The sequence below is a fragment of the Centropristis striata genome, chromosome 21 (assembly GCF_030273125.1).
Source record: "Centropristis striata isolate RG_2023a ecotype Rhode Island chromosome 21, C.striata_1.0, whole genome shotgun sequence".
Lineage (NCBI taxonomy): Eukaryota > Metazoa > Chordata > Actinopteri > Perciformes > Serranidae > Centropristis > Centropristis striata.
In genome coordinates, this window is record NC_081537.1 from 11,295,671 (window position 1) to 11,319,266 (window position 23,596).

The 23,596-nt window shown below is 39.2% G+C and overlaps 2 protein-coding genes across 3 annotated transcripts in view; both read left to right on the top strand.

Moving 5' to 3' along the window:
* The first annotated feature begins 135 nt into the window (after positions 1-135).
* Positions 136-4,584, top strand: decr2 (2,4-dienoyl CoA reductase 2, peroxisomal). 2 transcript variants are annotated; one of them, XM_059324787.1, is made up of 10 exons: positions 136-241; positions 894-995; positions 1,084-1,152; positions 1,827-1,878; positions 1,983-2,118; positions 2,482-2,606; positions 2,899-2,992; positions 3,071-3,175; positions 3,842-4,094; positions 4,236-4,584. In XM_059324787.1, exons 2-9 carry the CDS (start codon positions 895-897, stop codon positions 4,060-4,062), a joined length of 903 nt encoding a protein of 300 aa, XP_059180770.1. In that variant the 5' UTR covers positions 136-241; position 894; the 3' UTR covers positions 4,063-4,094; positions 4,236-4,584. The 2 variants fall into 2 exon arrangements, with proteins under 2 accessions (XP_059180770.1, XP_059180769.1); XM_059324786.1 differs by having other exon boundaries at positions 3,842-4,030.
* A 1,648-nt stretch (positions 4,585-6,232) lies between these two features.
* Positions 6,233-23,596, top strand: part of rab11fip3 (RAB11 family interacting protein 3 (class II)) — a 40,566-nt gene continuing 23,202 nt past the window's right edge. The window contains exons 1-3 of the mRNA XM_059324325.1: positions 6,233-9,135; positions 17,191-17,284; positions 22,186-22,262. Of these exons, the coding sequence (XP_059180308.1) occupies positions 7,507-9,135; positions 17,191-17,284; positions 22,186-22,262 (1,800 nt within the window). The 5' untranslated portion in view covers positions 6,233-7,506. The remainder of the gene's footprint in view (positions 9,136-17,190; positions 17,285-22,185; positions 22,263-23,596) is intronic.

The following is a 23,596-nucleotide window of genomic DNA, read 5'->3' on the forward strand; positions in this document are numbered from 1 at the left end:
CAAAAGCCGCCCTACTCTGCCTCTGATTGGCTAGTACAGGTTTGCTTCGTTGGTTTGATTGGTTAGATTTAGGCACGATAAGCCAATCAGAAGCAGAATAGAGCGCCTCTTACATCTGAATCAAGTGCGCATGCGCGGGAGAGTTTACCTGCTTAACTTGACACGACCTTGTTTTTTATCCAAAAAGAGTCGGACGTTTCTTCTTTCAGCGACGTAAAACTAGCTTGTTTTTCCTCAGAAGGTAATTCGACAACATGTCAACTAAATTTCACCGCGCTTTACTGACAGTTAAATGCTGTTGGCACACTGCTAGCTGTAGAAAGCAGAAGACTAACTTTAATGTTTACAGGGAGAGACAAAATAACAGAAACACTTTATAATGGCAGACCTCTGTGTTGAGCGTTACTTGATTCTACGCTGTCAGTTTTTAAAGCCTTGAGGTACAGAGTTGTGAAGTAAATACCTGAAAGAGCTTTCTACTTTGATTGTCATCATGACGTCTGTAAGTAACTGTGTTGACAACTCTCCTATTAATTAGCTACTTCTGCTACTCTGCTTTTACGCACTTACATTACGGCTGCCACTGTAACTGTGATTTATTTTGAAATTATATGATGTGGCACGGGTTAAGTCACAATCACACTAAAAAATAAAGTAAAAATAGGATTGGATAGAGTACAAACAATTACTGAAAGGCAGTTAAAAACGACCCCTGATGATGTATTTCCGGACAAAAACATTTTTAGCCTTATCAAACTGCTGCAGAGGGCTATTGTATTGTAACGTGTTCTGTTATTTGGGAAAACTCCCACATTTACGGACCAGTCTTTACTGCATTGTGATTATGGTAATGCCAGTGTGATTACATTTAATTAACATGCATTATTTATCAGCATGACAGAGCCACAGAGAAAAGGAGAGGTGCTGCCAGAAGATGTTGGCACCGACGACTGCCTGACTTCGTACACACACATCTACAGTCCAGATTTGCTAAAGTATGCATGGAAACATCTGCTTTTGAATTTATTCTTTCTGTATTTCTGTAATGAAGTGACCATTGGAGGTTTGCACTTTATTTTTCAGAGATCAGGTTGCATTCATCACAGGTGGTGGATCTGGAATAGGATTCAGGATAGCTGAAATCTTCATGAGGTGAGAGAACGGCTCCATCACATGCCCACATCTTGCAGAAATATCAGACTATATTTAGTCAAATTTGACTCCTTACATTCACAGTCATTATTGGTGCGCATATAGTAAATGAATAAATGCATGTAGAGTCAGCGCTCTATCAGTGTTATGTCACTGATAGAGCTATCAGTGACAGAACTCTACTATAACTCTAAAACAAGAAAATGTGTGAGTGAGATAATATGTAGGTGTACTTTAACCTTCTGGTTGTGTTATCTGACTTTCATAATGTTGCTTGTATGACAAAGTTGAATTAGTTCAATAATTTACTAACATGGCAAAAAATAGTTTATCATGTATACAAATCAGTGTCATGCCTTGTGACTGCATCTGTTGGTGTTCTGGCAGTCTGTTTTGCAAAAAGCCAGAGTCACCCCCAAGATGAAGCTACTGCCCATGACTTTTTAACAGTTATGTTATGCATTGTGTGCCTGCAGCCTTTTATCACTTTTTTTTAAACCTTGCACTAACTGTCGCCTGTCCCTCACCCTTGATCCTACCTGTTTTATCACAAGTTAATCCCTCTGTCTTGCTATCAGCCTTATTCATGCAAGCATTGCATATTCATGTTCTAATCCCACAATACAGCATGCACTCTTGAGCAATTGTTGTTATATTTCTTCCTTTTCTTTAAGGCATGGCTGTGACACAGTGATTGCGAGCAGGAACTTGGAAAAGCTCAAAGAGGTGGGAGCTCTTACATAATTTCCATAATCCTAAATAATATATTTTAACCTTTAACTAAATGTTAATGCATTGGCCTCATGTAATCTGACTGTGTGTCTCCATAGGCGGCTAAAAAGCTGTCTGCAGCGTCAGGACGCCGCTGCATTCCTTTGTGTATAGATGTGAGGCAGCCTGATAGCATTGCAGCTGCTGTGGATGAAACGCTGAAAGAGCTGGGCCGCATAGACATCCTCATTAACAGTATGTCACCTCTGAGAAACAAGCCTAAAAATATGTTTTTTGTGCTAATGACTACTGAGTTTGTGGTGCCTGCACACAGTCCCTCACACTCTTTGTCATCACACAGTGCATCCTGCCAACATAGGTGCAAATACACTTGTTTGGAGGGTGAATGTTGTACTTTGAACACAGGTCAAGTGTGAAAGTTTTTGGTTTAATCATCAACTTTCCTGATGCTGTATCTATCTTTATCTTCTATCTTTGCACCCTAGTCCCCTCTATAAACTGTTACATCACAACATAACATGCACATGTACCATATAATTAACAGATGTATAGCTTTAATGGCTTTCGATTGAAGTTATGTTTGTTGTTTTTTGACAGATGCTGCTGGAAACTTCCTCTGCCCTGCTACCGCGCTCTCCTTCAATGCCTTCAAGACAGTAATGGAGATAGACACTATGGGTACATTCAACACCAGCAAGGTGGTTTATGAGAAGTGGTTCCAGGTACAGTTCATTTTCTTTGTGTCTCAAATTGTGTTTGAGTTAAGGAGCTATAAGTAAGTCGTCTACTACCTCATAGCACTGAAATTACGATAATAACACTTCTACAGGAACATAATTCAGTTATCGATCAATAATTTTGATTCACTCTCTGCAATACACTCTGGTCACCAAAAGAGGGCAGTAAAGATCAGACATTACAGAATGCTTAAAACTGCTGCCTCTGCACTCTTAAGCTGATTTGATTATATATCCATTGCATTGATTTTCAGCCTCCGATCATTTTTGTGTGCAGGATCATGGTGGAAACATAGTAAACATCTCTGCAACACTTGGATACAAGGGACAGGCCCTCCAGGTGCATGCTGGCTCTGCTAAGGCTGCAAATGGTAAGAGTGTTTTTACTGTTATGCGATCAAATGGAAATGAGAATCTAATGACTCAGTGCTGCCTCTCCTGATCCCCAGATGCAATGACCAAGCACCTGGCTGTGGAGTGGGGGCCAAGTGGGGTGAGGGTCAATACTGTGGCTCCAGGTCCGGTCTCTGGCACAGAGGGCTTCCGCAGACTGGGTAAAATTTAAGACAATATAAAACAAACTGGCTGATTTATAGGCTTTCACTTAACAAGCAACACTTTTATACACAACTCTTCGAAAGTGATTTTCCCGACAGTGACCTTTTATGGCTTTTGGTATTGGTTTATAATATGAAAGTTACATATTCATTACATAGCTTTTGTTATACTATTATATTTTTTAGACGCCATAGTCTGTACTGAAATAACTCAATTAAAAAATAGCAAGCCAGGAACATGAAAGGAAATCTGAATAAAGTTCAAATAATTAGCTTGAAGTAATGGGTAAACAGTTGAAATGTTAACTGAAATAACTGTATAAAGAGTGGAAATATTAGCTAAAATTAATGAATAAACTTTAAATGTCAACTAAAAGTAATGAATAAACCATTAAATGTCATCTAAAGGTTATAAATAAACATATAATTAGCTAAAAGTAATGAATAAACAGTTAAATGTTAGCTAAAAGTAATGAATAAGGAGTAGGTGTAATGGATAAATGTTTGAAAGCTGCCAGTGTCCATTCTTAAGGACATATTTGGAACATGAGCTAAACTTGAGCTCATCTGACAGGCCTGTAGGGGTCAAACAAAAAACCTTGGTAATCACTTATGTGGTTTATCTGTTAGTATCTAAGCATTTTTTTCTCTTCACTGCCTCAGGTGGTCCCAGAGGGGAGGCTGCTGGTGCGTTCCAGTCTATTCCTTTGCAGCGAGCAGGCAACAAGACAGAAATGGCCCACTGCACTCTTTTCCTGGCCAGCCGGGTCTCTTCCTATGTGACCGGAGCCATCCTGGTGGCGGATGGCGGATCGTGGCTGACCTCAGCCAATGACGTCTCCATGCTGTTGGGTATAGCCTCCTCTAAATCCGCTAAACTCTGAACAGAGGCTCTTCTGTCCTCCTCCTGACCCAGGTGTGTAGGAGGAGGTGCAGCTTGAGACAGTATGACTGTGATTGTGCTGTGTTTGTCCCTGAGTGTTGAAGACATTGTTTAAATGGCAGTAAATAAAGTGAAACCCCTGTTAATCCACTTGTCTCTCTCATTTTCTTTCAGGTTATTGGTCAACTGAAAAGAAAAGAGACAAGTAAATGCCGAAAACAAAAGCGTAATTTAGGTGCCACCTGTAGTACTGATATGCTACATGTACAATATTTGTGATTAATCTCACCTACTGTTGCCTTAAGAGTGTATTGCTAAGTGGCTGGAGGAGTTCAACACTAACATACTTTACTGACTGAATGTATGTGTTTGCAGTCCTAGAAATATATCAAATTATGTAACAATTCAGGGATTGTCTACCAATTACAGTGCTGTGCATCATGTGTGTCATGTATAATGTTTATCGCATGCCATTTAATGTAATTTTTTAGTATCTGGTTTATTAATAAAAATGTATAATTACACTTAACTATGACTCTTAGCATTTATTATTGAAAGTCATTTATTTTATGCTCAAATCCAAAAAACCTTTGCTACCTTTTTCAATGCTTCGTCAACTGACACAATGATGAATTTTCATTGATCACTGAAGATTGGGTCCGTGTAGGGAGGAACTGACTGTTTCTATTGCAAATTAAATTAGTGGTCCCCCACCTACCTAGTGGTCAAGACCCACAAGACAGATGAGACAATTGTTGCAAAAAAATAAGATTTTCCTGACTTTTCCTTTTTTTTCCCTCTATTCTCTCTCTTGAAATAATTAGATACTTATATATATATATATATATATATATATATGTATGTATATATATATATATATATATATATGTATGTATATATATATATATATATATATATATATATATATATATATATATATATATATATATATATATATATATATATATGTATGTATATATATATATGTATGTATATATATATATATATATATATATATATATATATATATATATATATATATATATATATATATATAGTTGATGTATATATTGTAGATGATGTAGATGTTTAAGATCCACTGGATTTGGTTACCAAAATCAGAATCCATAATTGCAAACCTGAAGAAAAATAAATACCTGTGTAAGCCAGATGGGGGCGCCCAAACCTTACAATTGCAAATCATTTAACAAGTACTGTTCTCTCAAAATAATCAATCTCAGTCCGCTTGGGTTCTCCAACTATTAAATATTGGTTCATATTTTATATATGCCAACTGCTGAGAAGATAATGCTTACAGAATCAGTCCTTTAATTGGGGATTTCACTCACAAACATCAATCTTGCTGAAGTGTCATTGAGAAAAACTCCAATATCCTCCAGCTGACCCTGAACTTTAACCTCTGTGTGAAGGTTGCTTACTTAACCCTCTGGAGTCCATCTATTTATTGAAAATACACATGTTTTATTTACAGTAATAACTTAATTTATATATGATATGTAGACAAGCTTAGAAAGCCAGTTAAAGTTCAATCATAGGAGCTTTCACAGTGTGCCATTTATGTTTCTAGACAATTTTTAAGTTGTGAATTTTCTTTCTACAATGAAAACTTTCTATTTCTAATTTACATGCAAATAGACTGTTTTGTAGTTTTATTATTTATTATTTTTTTCCTGCTGTTTTTGTGTGTATAAATGGTTTTTAAAAATGGTACATTTCCATAGACACCATTGTCTTTTGTTTGTATTTTCGTTTCCTTGCAGCTTTATACGTTGTTAATTAAAATCAAATGAAAAATCTGACTGATAGCCAAGTTTGTGTGGAGAAAAAGGAGCCATGCATGTGATGTAAGGACAGACTGAAAGATGCTAAAAACAGAGACAGAAACTAATGGAAAGGAAGTGGACAAATTTGAACCAAAATCTCCTGGACTTCAGAGGTTTAACATGTATGCATGTAAGTGCAGGATATTGTTTTGACTATTATCCACGAGTTTTGTGCACAAAGATAAATCATAAGGTCCCAATTGACAGCTGCTATGAAACCAGTGATACTGCGGGGTGTTTTGTACGCTTGCGTGAAACGTCAGTGGTGTGTATGCGGCTGGAGGAGGAGGAGGAGGCGGAGGAGGAGGAGGATGGGACACTGCTGATGCTGATGCGAGAGCTTTCGGTGTCTGTGATCAACATCGGTGGACTGACTGCCAAATGATGGAGCTTTTCGGTCTTATTTCACACCCTTTTTGTGTCGCTGTTGGCTTCGACGAGGGACGCAGCGGACTGATGTGTTTTTGAGACGAGGATAAAAGGGGAATTTGAGGAGGAAATAACGGGTCCGTCTCGTCACTCGTGGCCTGTCTTGTGACTGACACAGGTGGATTGCCGCTGGAAAAACGGCATCGAAATGAAGACATAATCTCGGGACTATGGCAAGCGACATATTCCGTAGCTGCCTCTTAAACCGTGGACTATCTACGCTATCATTTGCTTTAATTTAAGTGGGAGAGGCAGGAGCTGGACCTTTTTGGTGTGTCAGCTAGCTGATAGGCTAATTTGGCTAGCTAGTCAGTTAGCAGCTTCTCTGGCCAACAGCACGGAAGAAGTGGGATGCTCCAAGGAGGAGTTAATGTTAGTTGCTAGCATAAATTCACTGGGGGTTTGGCTGCCGGTGTTATATTTAGTAAACCGCCTTGTAATGAGACATTTAACATCATAGCTCGAGGTTAATTTAGGTTTTGGTTACATTGGTCGCGTCGTTTCCTCGCGGCACTTTCGGCAAATTAGCTCGCGATGGATAAGATTGGATAATCGGCTAAGAGAGCTAATGTTGACAAACACTAGTGACTTAACGCGTTCATTTGTATTGTTTCACGTTGACTCAGTAGCAGAGATGCTGTCGTTTCTGTCACTTCGTTTCTGAGACTTTGTTGGCGGGGATATAGCAGCTTTCTGGCCGAGGTGAAGCATGTTGACGTTGGATGCGCTGAAGCTCAAACATTTGGCAACAACCAGGAGAGGACCTGCCATGACAGAAAGTCACATTGTGAGTCAAAAAACATTAACATAAGTAACAATTTTGAATCAAGGTAACATAGTTGTCAAGATGTGGATGGTAACTACTAAAGTTAACACAGATAGTGTTTGTCAACCCGTTGCGTGACTTATAAACCTACCTCCCGACTTAAAGCTACTCTTACTAGTCCATATTTTACTGTTATTTATCACACCACAAAACCTGCCTGCGTTTTTTAAATGTCAGCTATAGACGATGCTTTTACGACACCCACACATTAATTTCAAGATTTCATTGGAGATATGTAATGCCATTTTAAAAAATGGCATTAAAGCTGAAGAGCTGGATCTTGACGACAGCAGTGAGATAATACACCAGCTTTCCTCAAGTTTGTAAAGTGGAACAGCCAATATAAATGGAACCGACAGTTGTGTCTGGCCCTTTGGGGCACACACAGTGGGAGTCAGAACAGCCATTTCCTCTCGGATTTCACACACTGGATTCAGACAATGGAGGTGTGCTCTGTCAAAACAACAGTGGCCAGACAGGTTTGGATTTCAGAAAAGGTGACCAGGATCAAACATCCCAACAAAATGAAGAAGAAAATATATATCCAGACAAACCATTAGAGTTGGACAACTTCATAAATATCTCTTTTTCAGATTTGCAATTTGAGGAAGATCAGTCCAATATTTCTCAAGCTTCTCTACATAGTCCTCACATAGAGGAATTGTCCTTCACAGAAAAAACTGAGGGACCTGATGAACTCAGTGACTACACTTTGTCATGGCTATTTTCTCCTAAACTCACTGATGTGATTGGGAAAAACTCTGCCCATGAGGAACTGAGTCTGACGCAGGATTCCCCTCTTGAGAGCTTGAATGCCGTCAGTAGTCACGCTGAGTTATTAAGCCTCAGTGTACCGGCCTCTCCGTCAAAGGTTTCCGAGAGGAATTCGGACACCATCACAGGGGAGCAATTTTTGTTGGTGGATCTTTTCTCAAATGAACCCTCTTGTCCCCCCTCAGAGTCCTCAGGTGAGTTGAACCCACAGGGTGTCAGTGAGGAGCTGGTAGATCTGTCACAAGACGAGCAGGCAGGTCTCCCTCCCTCGCAGAGCAGGGAGACTTTGTCACCTGAAACTGGAGACAAAGGTTTATTCCCTGATCAAGTGACTGAGCTGCCTGTAACCTGGAGCACGAATCTGCAAGGTTTACCCGAGAACTGCCTCCCGCATAACCACGTCAGCACACCACTGGAGTGTTTTGAAGGATCTGTGCCTTTGTTGGATTTAGAGGTTCCAGATTGTGACAGCAGTCTGAGCCTGTGCCCAGCCAGTCCCCCCTCTGTTATCTTCACAGGTGCACCATTAGATTTATCAACAGAGGAGTCGGAGGTGGAACATGCCGGAGCTACTGTAAATAGAAATGTGACTTCAGAGCAACAAGGTGAGAATGACTCATTTGCTCTTGGTTTGACTGCGGAGCTTCCATCACTGACAGTGCCTCTGGCTGAAGATGCCTTCACCCAGGGTGATTTCACCAGTGAGAGTTGCTCTGTGGAAAGTCAGATTAAGGATTTGATGGAAGACAATATTTGTTCTGAAGCTAAAAATCAGGGCAATGAGGCAATGGCTTTGGATCTGTGCTTGACTGCTGACGAGGAAACTTGGGACTTGAAACCTCAGGAAGGCGTAGAGAATGGAAGCGTCCCTGACCCGACAACTGAACACGGGGAAGAGGAGACGGACAGTCACCAGCTTGAAGGATCAGACCGTCATGAAGTGGTTTCTTTAGATTTTTCGGTCCAGGACTTACACACTACTTCTCCTGAGGCCGGATGGACTAGTGAGCAAAGTGTGGAGACAATTTCCCTCTCTAAGATGGTGGTAGATGACTCACTACCGATGGTCTCAGCTGTGAATACGAGGGAGGAAGATGTCTCCCCGCTAAAAGCTGTGTTCGACGCGTTAGACCAAGATGGGGATGGCTTTGTTCGCATTGAGGAGTTTATGGAGTTTGCTGCTGCCTATGGGGCCGATCAGGTGAGAAGCCTTATTTTTCTGTTGATGTGTTGAGCTTGCAGCTGCTGGGTAATGCATGCTGAGTGAGGTTCTGTGTAAAACCATATAAAGCTCCATATACGTAAATGATTTATTATTGATTTTCTGCTGAACCTCAGAGAGCTTCCTGCAAAAAGCCTGCTTAATGCAATCAACTGAAATCCATCTGGTTGATGCTGCTTTGCTAAATCTATTTGAATCTCACTATTGTTAGAAGTAGATTGAGTTAATATGGTACCATTTATATACAGTCATGGAAAAAATGATTAGACCACCCTTGTTTTCTCCTTGCTGTCTTGTTCATTTTAATGCCTGGTACAGCTAAACATTTGTTTAGACAAATATAATGATAACAACAAAAATATCTCATAATAGCTTAATTTAAGAGCTGATATCTAGCCATATGATATGGGTAGATATCAGCTCTTAAATTAAAGTATTATGAGCTATTTTTGTTGTAATAATTATATTTGTCCAAACAAATGTACCTTTAGTTGTACCAGACATTAAAATGAACAAGAAATTGAAGAAAACAATGGCCTAATCATTTTTTCCATGACTGTATACAATATTTTTTCCTAATCTGGGCCCTCATTATAAGTTTAAAGAAATACTTCACCGTCAAAATGATTATTTACTTACCTTGAATTCTTAAAGAATTTAGCTTTTCCTGCATGCTTTAACATTGCATTCCCCCCCCCAAAAAGAAAATTCTTGATGAATTGAAGTAAATGGGGGTTGTATTACAAGACTATATAAAAACCTCAGTTTACAAGCACTCACATTTGCCGCTAAACCCTACTATTTAAAGATAAAGATAAAAGTTTTCTTCAAGAATTCAAGGTAACATTAGGTGAGTAATTGATGGTAAAAATGGTTATTTTGGTGGTGAACTATTCCTTTAAATGTTTCAGTGAGCTGCATTTAGGTTAATGTAATGTTAATATCCAGTGAAGCAAAGGTAACACAACCCCTTCTTTGGTGCTCGTGTGTTTCCTACACAGCAGCTCCCATCATTCAATATATTAGATTGTTTTGGCTAATACCGTGGCACATTATTTAAACCGTGCCTGGATTAGTTTGTCATCTACATTTGGTGAGAGTTTCAGAGCCAGGATTTGGGTTTTCAGCCAGATAAGTCTTTCAAGCATATTGGCTGTAATTGAATTCTGTCCGGCCGGCACTCTGCCATATGTCAACTGACAAACAATCATCGCATCATTTGCATTTCCTGTGGTTTGTTGATAATCTCTTGAGAAATGGCTGATGCGCATCACTCCACCCATAACTCTCACCCATTTGTTGCTTGTGGCATTTTTGTGAAATTGTTTCAGTTACTTGCAAGTCAAGAGACAGAGACAGCGCCTAGAAGACTCATTTTTAAGTTGTCACGTAATTGATTAAATTCAAATTAAAAGTCTGAGTTAATCTCTATTCTCTACATTAGCAGTAAAGGGGAAGACAGCCTGTTTGTTTCTTATCAGTTTAAAGAAATTGCCATTGTTTTTTCTTTTGTAAACGTATTGACTGAACTGTATTCTTCTCCTCTTTTAAACAAGATGAGCCCAGGTGTTGGTTTTGCCTTCAACTGAAAGTGAAATTCAGATTCTAAACATTTGACACAGGTTTCACATGCCCCAGAGTGAAAATGACGTCAGTGTCTTTTCCTGTCAGACGTGCTTGTCTGTGTCTCTGTCTAAATGTTTACAAGAATCACACTAAGCTTCAGCAAGTGATCACACCATTTGCAAATAGCAGTAAAAGGGAGGATGCAAAGGATGATGTAACATACCCAGAGCAGAAATACACATAACTGCCAAATATGCCCTGAGAGCATCTATGTAAAAAATGTTAAAACTCCTTTTATTGGTCTGCATTTCTCCATGAAGCAATAAGAGTAATCTAGCCTCACTTACAACATTTATAATCCATTTTAAAATGTTGTTTTTAAATAATTTTAAACCTGGGACTGATTCAGGCAACATATTTAATTTAATAAATACTTAATTTACTCTCCTTTTTGATTAACTTTAAACAAGAGCTTTTTGGGGAGGATAGGTACTTGTTGGTACTCCATGCACACACAGTGTGATGCTGGCTCACTAATACTTTTTAATCCCTTCGCTCCCAGTTCAAAGCTCCTCTGTTGCCCCTGATCTGTCCCGTGTTTAGCAGTAGGTATCTGTGGCTCCCCAGGCAGGGAATTGTGAAGGATTAAGAGTAAAATGTATTTTCCTGAGTCAGAGGGACTCCATGGTTTGGGTGCCATCCACCACTTTACTTTGTTTTGAGGGACAGAGGAGCGGAGCTTTTGTCATGCTACTTCAATGTAAATCAATTCCAACTGTTGTTTTGCTAGGCAGAGCTAAAGGTGAGACATTTACATGACACTGGGAGTTGATTTTATTTCATAGGCGTGGTCAGTTTTAATGTTATTACACACTGTTTGGTTTCTGGTGGGGTTCTCCCGCTGCACCTCCCAACTATCTAGATTCCAGCAGTTTCTTTTGGATCTTTGTTTCCTCAAGGTTTTCCTTGGACCGCTAACCAGATTGCGCAGATTGATTACTTGTGCGTCTTTCTCTGTGCTCGGCTATCAGATATCAGCTTTACTAAGAGCTAATTTGTGCCCTTACAGGAAACTCCTCTCAGATTTCTGTACTTTCGTGATCAGAGAGAGAGACAGAGGCTTTGGCGTGTTTGGATTTTTAATTTACAATAAGTAGGCATGCAGCAGACAGACTTATCTTCAGAATTTGTGGAATGTTATATAATGCATGACCTTTCAGTGGATTTGGCATTCATTAACTCAAGTCAAGGACCTGCGGGGAAGTCAGGTCTGATCTGACAAGGCCAACAAGTCAGAGTGCTAGCTGTTTCTTTGCTGAGGTAGCAAATGGTTCATTATTTTCATATCAGGTTGCAATATGTGCTTTTCATATTTGAATAAGATTTGCACGGATATGTCCTTGTATTTCAGTCATCTGGAGATAAAAGTGGTCAGATAACATCCACACCTAAGTGACTTCAATTAGTGACATTTTACTGTAGACCATGGTGGCCAAACATGAGCAATAGGTCACACTTATTCATAAGGACATAACAAACAACCGCTACTGCCAGTAGGGATGTAAGCCAAGTGGAAGTGTTGTTAAGGGTTATGCTCAGGATGTCATGTTTGTTGTCGTTGTTATCTTCCCAGATTATTCTGCTTTCCTTGTTTTCCGGTGAGCCTCATCCTATATAGAACAGGCGTCCGTCAGTAAGATTTAGTATTTATATTCTCATAGCTTTGCTTTGGGCTAGGAGCAGGCCTTGCATGTGTAATACTGTGTACCACTTTGCAAATATCCCAGCAACCTGTCAGACACAGCAGGAAGATATTCATGAGGTATTTGCATGTATGTTCTATGGTGCTTGCGAGCCGAGCATGCAAATAATTCTCCAGAATTATTCCAGGATATGATAGTGACCATGTGCATACACGCACGTACTTCATTATGTGTGATTGAAATGAACTTTATGTAATGTAGAAGCTAAAAATAAAAGCAGAAAAAAAGTCAACTTTTAAACATTTTATTGGCATGACCCTTTACCATTAACAATTCCATTTACCATCCATAGTGATCACAGTTACAGTGATCAAGTGCTTATATGTGTTAAAAAGGTTGGGACAGAATCATTCCCATACTCATGCTGTTTAAATGAGTCGTCCGCATAGCACAGTTCATTTTTGATATTTTTGAAACGTTTCTGAAACTTAAAAAAAAAAATTTACCTACCGAGGCTGGTGCTCATGATGATAAAAAGTTTTTATTTCAATAAACTTATGACAAACTGCAAAAACTGAGCCAAGGAGATGGAGCAGACAAATATCTACATGTTTGCAGGTCAGCCATGTGCTCCGACTATACATTCATGTAATAATAAAAATGTCAATTAGATTGGCATACACAGTCGTGATCACTTTGACTTAGAAAAAAATGATGACTACAGTTTCCACTGTATTAAAAGTCAGTTAGAACCACTATTTGCAGTTAGTGCTGACCTACTGATGGATACTAGAAAAAAACAAATCTTCTTAAATGTAAAACGTCCTGCAGGCATGTGTCAGTGGGGATTCAGTTATTGAAAAGATCTTCCTAACCACCACTCACTGGTTTCACTGACTGGTTTTGACCCTAATTCTGCACAAAAGCCATACTGAACTGCATTGTGGTCGTGTCTCTCTTGTCAGTCGACAGTCCCGACCCCACTTTGGCCAGCCTCCCTCCCCTCACCCGCTGCTTTTATGTACTGCCCCTCTAATCCACAATGGAATGTCCCATGCCCTGAAACGTCCCTTCTCTTGAGTTCACTTTTGTCTGTACGAGTGCGTTAATATTTTATACCCCAAGATCATTCGGCCTTTCTTTTTTTTCATCATCTTTTGCCAACCCACTAGGCTTGTGATCACGTTTATCAGAGTTTTTGTTTCGTAACTATTGTGAAATCCCCTCCAGGAAAGACTCTCACCAAAGGGTATTCTTCTCCATGGGGTTATGCACAACAGCGGTCTGTGTGGAGGCGGTCAGGCGTGCCCCGGCACTGATTAGACACAAATAGAGGAAACAGAAAAACCACAGTGCCTTCCCTGCTCCGCTAAGCAGTGGAGCTTACAGAGGTGCCTTTGAGTTTAGTTTTTATCTGCCTAACCACTGTCTGTCAGGGCCGTGCTCGTTAGTTCTAACGATGCAAAAGATCACATACCACATTATCAATTATACTGAATTGTTAAAAACATCAGAAGACAAAGAGACAAACAATTTAAAAAATGTGTTTAAAGAAATACTTAAACTGAAAGTACCATTATAAAGTTGTTTTAAGAAGTCATGTTAAGCTTAAAACCTAAAATGTATGCGAGTACACTGTTATTTCAAAGCACACTGTGAGACCTATGCAAGAAAACAATAGAGGAAGTCAATATACACAGTACAGTAACAATCAGAACAAGGATGAGTACATAAATTGGCATTGAATTAATTAAAGGAACAAAAATAAATTTTTCCTCTTACCTGTTGATCATATCAGATTTTTTTTCTTTCTTCCGAACTATACCCTCAATATGTATCACAGATCACCAAAACTATCTAGATTGATACATTAAAGGAAAATAAATATTTTTTAATTTGGGGTGAACTGTCCCTTTATAAATAAAGTAAATTGATTCAGTAAAAATGGGGCCAAAAAGGGCGTCACAGGAATGAGTTCTTAAACCAGGAAGTACCTTAGCATTTAGCGCCATGGGTTCTGTCCTCTAAAACTCAATGAGGATTTTGAATGGGTTGGTAGTCAGAGGCCTGAAATAAAGTCTGTGGTTAACACAAGCTTAAGAGAAGTTCGCTCTTTTGTTGTACAAGATAAAATAAGTTAGCAATAACCGCCACTTTTTGTCATTTTAAGTTTTTACATGTACTTGAAAAGACTGTTGCTTAGAAGTGGCTAAATGAGGCTTCAGTGGTTGTCGAGGACATTAAATGTCATCATGCCGGACACGGACAGGAATGCTCTCACTAGTCCGCCTCACAGCCTCTAGTTGTATTTTTCAGACATTAGTTTAATAAACCATTTATTAGGCTACAGTTGTGCTAGCTTGTCAAAACTGCTGGTTAGCTTGGAGTCATGCTACCGTGGTGTAGTTTGCTATAACATAACTTTAGCTTTTTACTTCTGTCTGCTGCATCAATGCTTCAAACACCATAAAAGTGGTGTTCAGTTATTAAGATTATCCTGCTAAACAAAACCTGTAAGCATCAGAAACGTGTGTTTGACACAGAGCTTATTTTCTGCTATCCTCCAAAATCCAATGCAAAAATCCCATAGACGAATTCTCAATAGACCCCATAGACGATGCTACTTCCGGGTTGGCCTACAAAAATTCGTCATTTCATTTGCTCTCTATAAACAGCTGTGAAGAGGCCTCTCCAGGTTCTTGGAGCCAAAATGCAACTGAGCTGAATTGTCATTCACCTCAAGTTTTTTAGGTTAGACCTAGGAATAGCCAACAGGCTCTGCTCACAAGACCTGAGGGGCCTGGCACTGCTGTACAGGCCTAACATCTCTGATGTAGGCCATGGATTGCTTCCACATTATAGTAGGTTTACACTGCTCTGGTTGCCTTGGCTTTCTCAGTGGTTCGTCCAGCCCATTCAGTCACATGTTATTATAGCATACTGCCCAAGTCTTTTACTGCAGATGCAATAATAAAAAATGTGCTGCCTATTATTAGAGTTATGTAAAAATGTCACGAAGACCACAGATACTCAATCACACCTCAGTTTTCTCACCTCACCCAACAGAGGTGTTTCTGAATAGCTTCATGGAACAAAATCATTTTCTGTGAACTGTGATGCTCCACTGTGAAACGGAAAACTGAAAGCAGTACACCCACCACTGCCCCCAGCCACACATTTCTTTTCACAAGTTAATTCCTTTATTAAACAGCCTGTTTCTAAACCAACCTCCCCTCCCCTACAGTGGATAGCAAATCTTCTGTATGAAAAGGTTTACTTGGATGAGCCTTGAATCCACATGCTAAACTTAACATTGCAGTGTGAACAAGCACTGTGTTAGATCAGCCACTCCCCTCTTCTCTCTCTAAGTACAGCTGGGCTTAATTCACCAAACCCAGATCATAAGCCACAGGGGTTGTCGCAGTCAGTTTATTAGGAGTTTCAGCCTTCTCAACCTCCTGAGTCAGAGCTCAGCGTTGCTAAGCAGATCAGCTTGTTTTTATGTGTAACCGATATAAAACGTGTAGAAGAGAAAGGCCGCACACAGAAGGAAAGTCTCGCTTTAAATGACCACGTTCATGTTGTGTTCTTACTTTCTTGAGGAATAAGTGAGCTGAAACCACAGAAACCTCGCCTGACATACTCTCAGGCTCCTTCCCAGCTAATTTTGTCAGAGATGTACGCCTTAAATTATACTGTAATAATGGGTTGATGTAATTTTAAAATGGATGACATTTGACTTAGTCTATTATTTGTGTAATCAAATTTTGATTGCTTGGCGCCACCAATAGTTCTGCAGAAACAGGCGTATATTTAGTCCTCAGGTTAGGTCTGTGGGAGCCAGATAGTAAAATGGGGTGATGTGATTATGAATTTGTACAGGTGAAAGCTCAGATGAGATTAGATGTAGTTTCACACACACAAGAGTCAATTTATATCTGAAAAAATGTTTATTCAAGGTCCACTATTGTTTTTTTCCCTGCTCTGAGGTCCTGTAGTTACTGAAGCGCACATCCGCCTGTTGCCAGGTTACTGACTGTGGGAATATACAGTATGTAGGTGCAATTACGTAACAGATCTACCAGCTGAGTGCTGCAAAGTCTATTCAAAGTCAAAAGACTATTTTTTCCTTCGCATCATGTATGCATTTTCATATATGTCCATTTACAATAATAATAATAAGTAACATCAAGAAAGATTTTATTTTCTACTTAGAAAAGTGAATGTGTGGTAATATCCCTTGTCTGCAGCTGTAAAGCTTTCAGTAAATTTTGTTGTTGTCATATATAAATATAATAAAGGCTTTACCCTTTGCACACTTTAAAAACCCTGGAAAACTCACCCTGCATCCAATAAAGTCAGAGTCACTTGACATCTGCAAAAGTTGATTTTCTTTGAGAGGTCAGAAGTTGGGTTTGTTGCTGACTTTCTGCTTCTGTAATCAAAATCTTTGAAGCTCACGTAATACTGCAGTAAAACTGTCATGCTCGTGAAATGACCTTAAGAAAAGATTCTTTGTAGTTTTATGTTATGTTTAGATCAAAAACTGGCTTTTTTTCTGCATGTGCTTTTCCATTGAAGTCAGTTTGCAAACATTGCAGTTAAGTCATTTTCCCCCTTGTGCGGAAAACTTCCCCTTCCATAATTTATGACATAATTTTGAAGCATCTAGGCAGAACAAATGATAGGGTTATGGGAGAGGGTTTTTCTCTCGTTGCCATGATGAAATTAAAGATTTGGATGTTGTGTTACTTTTATCTTTCAGGTAAAGGATCTGACCAAGTTTTTGGATCCCAGTGGACTGGGAGTGATCAGCTTTGAAGACTTCCACCGGGGAATCTCTGCAATCAGCAATGGAGGTGAGTCATGAGATGCATGATTTAACACTCCCATATTCAAAACCTGCTATGTCATGAAGTAAGTTTTTTTTATTGTTATACCTTTAAGCTCCTGGTCTGCTGTTCCTTTTTTCGTGGATTTAATTGGCCTGTTGTGTAAGACTCTTGGGGTTCTACATTAATGATCTGTGAAACCTACCTACTAAAAATATTCTGACATAAAAACGTCTTGCTTCTATCATGTGTTATAAATGCACTATTATTGGATGTATTTATTCACAAATCAAATGCATGGTGAACATGTTCTACGTGCCGATGCTGGTCTTTTATCTGCCCGTAGTACTCTATCTAAGAACATATTTTTTCTTTTCTTTATCCTTATCTCTTATTTTGGCTAACCTTCCGATAACCTAATTCTGCCCCAGCAGCAAATTCTTGCACCTACATTTAGCCTCCAGCATCTGGCTCCAACTCTCTGTATTCCCCATGGCGGAAAATATTGTTGTCAGATCAGTATGTTCATATCCATCGCTCAGCTGAGGCGAGGGATTTTGAAAGGAAAGGCAGAAGACTGACCCAAATTCTTTATAACTGGACCCAAACTGCTGTTATTCTGTCTTTAACCAATTTTCTGCCCTTCTGTTCCACTCTATAAGCTTTTGTAACTGCTGTAAGTTGTAAGGTCCCGTACACTGTATTACCCTCCTGGGGGAAATGGGAACAATTTATAAGCCTATAACCGTTATGCCACCAAATCACCTCGGCAGTAAATCTAATCTAAAGCTTGACGTGACATTAAAGGCAGGCTCCATATGCATTCTTTCTTTCTTTTCTTTTTTTTGAAATGGGAACAGCCATTCAGCCTTAGTAAAAAGCAGTGGCATAGGTTACCACAGTCAGCTAGTCAGTAAGGTTATGAATTGTGCAAAATTTGGAAATCACGGCACAGAAGCTATGCTGTATACTAATGTGGACATTTCTGAAGGACACGCATCAACACAAACAAAGTAACCAAACAAGGGTAGACGAGCAACTCCTGTGATCTGTGAGGTAAAATTGTTGTTTTGTCAATGGAGTCTGGTGGCTTTGAAAAGAATGATAAAATGCCTTCAGTTGCCTCTGTGTAAACTAAACAGGGCTGTCTGACTGTTTTTTGTTTTTTTTAGGTGGCTAAAATAAATTTTGCTGAGCCCCCTATTCACAGCAGTATATATTGTTCTCTTCAAAGCCACCAGACTCCCTTGACAAAAACAGTAATTTTAGCTTGCAGAACACGGAAGGTACTAGTGTACCGCTGCCTTGATCTCTTAGTTTGTTCACGTTGTTGTGTGCGTTTTAGTCTCAGATCCGAACTTGCGTGCCGTCCACAGCAGTACATTGCTTGTCTTCGGTACCTGTGCTCTGGTGCAACAGACTAAGAGTGTGTCAACTGCTGTTGTAACACCTATGGTTGATACACACTGAAAAAATAATACATTTTTTTAAAAATGGTAATAATAAGTATTTTTTCATAAAAAGAAAACATTTAAAAATGTAATATATGCATATATGTTTAATCAACTTCATGTGAAACCATTGTATTTTATATGTAGCTCTTTCCAATGTACAGAAAAAAAAGTTTTAACATGCATTTTTTTATGAAAAACAAGTGAATTATCCTCATTGAACCATGATCTGTGAGAGGTAAAAAACACCATTAAATATTGACTAAAATGGTTAGTAATGGAGTTATTAATGAAATATAAACAACGTTTACTGGGATTTTTTAGCTTCTGACACTTTTGGATAATTAAACAAGCCCGAATCAAATTGACCCACAAACATTATTGCTGTTCCTGAGAAACGAACATAACAGGAGGGTCAAATTCGAACTATTTTCAACTGGTCATAACAATAAAGTTTGCATGATGGATTTACACACCCTCAAGTGACATCATTTCAAAGATAGTCCGCCCTTCGGCAGTTTACAGCACACGCTGGTTGTGTTGACACACAGCACAGGTTGTGGTGACGTCACCGCAGTAGTGCGCTGCTTGCCTCAATCCACCCAGCCTATGGATTGTTAGCAATCTTTCTCACTCTTTCTTCGTTGCACATCTCCAGTTTCTCTTGCCATTAATAAGTGATGCACTGGAAAGCATGAGATACACAGACACATGGGCTTGCTGGCAGGGTTTCAGAACGGGAGCGGCAGAGAGATGAGGTTTGGGCAGAGAGTCCTATTCACCTAAATAATTTACTGTCCTCTCTCTGTGCCCTAGCCTCTCTATTTCACCCTTGTCACTAGTTGCAAAGCTGTAAAAGTCAGATTATACAGACATGACTGTATGGTCATATATTGACAAACAAAAGCTATATATCTATAGCCTGTATCTCTATTATCTGAAATAATTGTTTGATAAATGTCTCTGTCATGTGTTAATTCTAGTCATGTTTCATTGAAGTTGTTTTGGTACTCGCATATCACGTAACCATGATGTCATGGGTCCGGATCCAGCCAGGGATTGTTTTCCCATGTTCCCGTTACTCACTGTTCTGTCTTTTCTGCCTCCCGTCAGTGTTTTCTGTGTCATCAGCAATGTGGAGAATGAATCAGATATTTCCTTCTGGTAGACAGTTTCCCATTAGTGTGTGAATATCAGACCTGTAACGTCCCAAGTCACTCTCACACTGCTGACAGAATTTCACCATGCCTGTAAAGGTGGAGTTTTTTAGATCCGTTTCATTTAATCAGAGGACAAAACCGGCTTTTCCAGGCCCCAACCTGTTGTCTAGTTTCAATATAAACATTTATTCATTGCACTCCACCTTCTTTTTATACCTCCTCCTCCCTTTTAGTCTTTTTATGATCGCCATGACTGGAGGCATTATGTAGTTGAATTGTCCATCTGTCCATCCCTTTCTTGTGAAGTCTCAAATTTGGCACAAACGTCCATTTAGACCTAAATATGAACTGATTAGATTTTGAAGGTCACAAAACATGTTTTTTGGGTCATAAATCAAGAATTCATACACTAATAATGATTCAAATTTCCCACAAAAACATCTAATAAAATAAAATGCTAAAGTGATGACATTTAATTTTCAAAATCAAAGGTAGACTTCAGTGTGACATCATGATACTATGCAAAAACACATCACAGAATTTGTAGCTTCTTCACAGCAACATCCATATTTGTAGCATTGCCGACTGTAATGGCTGTATATATGAGACTGGACAGACTTGGATCTAATCTGCAACCTAACTACTTTGCAGTTGCATACAACCCATGAAGTAATTCCAGTATATTTCATTTCTGCACCACTTGTTACTGACAGTGTAACCTGTTAATAAAGACAGGCCTGCAGGCTATGGAAATGCCTTGCCCCCTGTAGTGGCTATGGCATGTCTGGAACAAAAAAAGTAAATCCAGAAAATATCCCTGTCCTCTGATATTTTGACATCACGCCAAGACACTGCAGGTGTGTTGCATAAACAGAAGCTAGCTTCTCCTGCACGGCCCCATTTGGTGCAGACTAATTTCACTTAAACGGCCCACAATGTGTACAAGTCTCGAAGAGCAACCGATTACATAAGACCAGGGGGCACAAAGACCCTTGGGTCTACTGGTTGCTTTGGAAAACACAGTTTGTGTTCTATTCTCTCAGTAGGGTGCTATTCACAGCTCTGTTTACTAGATACAGGAGCCACAGTGGCTCCATGTTGTCGGTCGGTCTCAGGTTACACTGCTTGTCTGCAGGTGCTCTCAACAGAGGCCTGTATTGACAAATTTGAATTGGATATGGGTTGCTTCTTGTCCTTTTTTATAGTTTTATTTTGCCCATACACTTATTATCTGACATTCTATAGCCCTTGAAATGCGAGTGTAAAAGTTACATAATGTTTACTGTCACATCACGCTTAGATTGCTGACTGTAAATATAGCAGAGTAGGGCATCTAGGACACACACTCTTGAAAGCACTGACTGAGCAAACACATTATAGGCAGAAATATCAAACACACATATTTGCCATCAACCTGTTAAGAGTGGAGGCACATTTATTCCACTGCAAAATAAAGATGGAATGATTTCCTTATCTGAAATTTTTTTTTTTAAAAATGGCAACATACACTTAATGTCCTTTTGAAAAAAAAAAAAAATTTTTGCCTATTTCTATTTTTGTAATCTACTTTACATTTAGATGAAATGTAGATAAAATTCCTGTTTCATGGTTAAGAATAAGCTCATGATAATTTAAATTAGAAATTAAAAATTTCCCAAAACACTGTAATCTTTTACTAAATAAATTCATAAAACATTCAGTGATAATGAAAATAGAATATACAGTATATTAGTGTGCTTCTAAGACACCTTTGTCACATTTTCATACTAGTTACCAAAGAGTGGGACATGAAAAAATAATCTCCAAGGTCATTATAATGTAAGAAAAAATGCTCAGAGGAAATTTACTTGTATTGTTGTTCATGATGAGGACATTTCTTGCTTTCTTTGCTTTCTTTGCTTTTAAAAAAATAGAATTTAAACCCATTTAGTTATTTTTCGTGTATTGGAATCAGATTTAACTTTTCATGCACTGGGTTTAGATGTAAAGTTGACGATGGGTCACGATGGGACAGCATAAGCGCCTGTTTTGGCAATTCCAATTCAATCGAATAATATCATTTCAATATCATACAATATCATTTGTAAAACGTCCAGTGGTGTTTTTCCTCACTGTGGACCGCTACTATCATGATACACTTTTTAACCTTAGATCCACGACCTGCTGTGACATCTTCTTTCTTCATAATATGTTTGTTTGCACATGGGCATTGACTCTTTACACGCCAGTCTTGTGTTTGCTGAGCCTCCTTTGCTGTTTGACTTTATGTGTTTACCCAGCGCACATTAAACCTGCCTCCTTCCTCTCATATCTGCAGGTCCAGAGCCGCAGCTCTACGGGGTTAACTACAGTCCGGGCGACGGAGCTGTGGGCTGTCCTGAGGAGTACGACGAGGTAAGGCGCCTCTCTCTAGTTGTGCATGTGGTCCAGTTGTGCCTTCAGTTCCCATCGGTGCACACAGCCGCACAGTGTGAAGGTCACAGGCTGAACTCCCTGTGCACTCTAACTCTTCCCACTGTAATTCACAGAGTGGCTCGCAGAGCTATCATTACCACTCTGTGAATGTTCCACAGACTGAACACCCTGGTTTGGCTGACACTAAATAGCATCTGGCTGGCAAGGCCTTCGAGTATTCTTTGACAAATATTGAATTAGCTGGAATGCGCCTGAGTTTTTACATGTGTGTTTTTACAGTTGTGGTTAACATATCTCAAATTCCTGTCTCCTCTTGTGCATGGAACTTGTATATTTAACCATCATTGTTGCTTGCCTCTGCAAAATTGAAATGTTTCTGCTATTGTGTGCATTTTGAGCATTGCGGGGCTACACTGTTGTTTTAGTGGCTACACATTACACAGTATCAGCTCCCTCTCTTGGTATGGTTTAAAAGTGCAAGCCCATGTATCATAGTCGAGTGCAAATAGGTTCCCTCTACTTAAATCAATATCATGGGCTTCCTGCGTTGGTAATATTGTGATAATAGCTGTTTTTTCCCCTGAAATACTTCAGTAGATATTATATATATATTATTATATAGGGCAGTCCGTTGGCTAGAGGTTAGGATTTTGGCTTGTAACTGTAGAGTCACCGGTTCGAACCCCGGTACTGACAGATCTCGGACTGAAGCGCCCTTGAGCAAGGCACCTAACCCCCCTGCACAGCTCCCCGGGCGCAGTAATGTGCTGCCCACTGCTCCTTGCATGGTGTGTTCACTTGTGTGTAAAAAAGTAAAAAAGGCCTTGTTAAAAGTTTTTACTTTAATAAAGTAATCTTCTTCTTCTAGATGAGCTTTGCATTCCTGTGGGTTTTTGTTTGGGACTAGTTAATGTAATACAAGAGACACTAACACAACGCCTGATGTATTGTACAGTTTCATTGGTTTTAATGACTGCTTCAAAACTCCATAACACAGTGAAGGCCTTGTTAAAAGTTTTACATAGAAAATAGAGGCCTTTCATATATTATGATGGATAGAGTACCATCAAGTTGAGGGTGAAATTAAGATAATTGGAGTTAAATGTTTAATGAGCCGTATATTTAATTGCATTTGTCAAAAATGGTTAACTGAGGAATAGATCTTCGTTGTCTAATAGTTAATGAATGATGTCTCTGCCAAGGTTCGTTTTTTCACTTGACGTCTAAATTTTAATATTAGGTTTAGTTACATATCATCATTCCATAATCAATTTTTTTTAAAGCAGCATATGCTTATTATGTTTTATTCCAAT

What these genes read in the sequence shown, in the direction of transcription:
- decr2 (XM_059324786.1), top strand. Translation starts at nt 895, where the DNA reads ATGACAGAGCCACAGAGAAAAGGAGAGGTGCTGCCAGAAGATGTTGGC. An exon ending in CTCTGCTAAGGCTGCAAATG is followed by an intron (nt 2,993 to 3,070) that starts GTAAGAGTGTTT and finishes CCTGATCCCCAG; the next exon opens with ATGCAATGACCAAGCACCTG. An exon ending in AGAGGGCTTCCGCAGACTGG is followed by an intron (nt 3,176 to 3,841) that starts GTAAAATTTAAG and finishes TCACTGCCTCAG; the next exon opens with GTGGTCCCAGAGGGGAGGCT.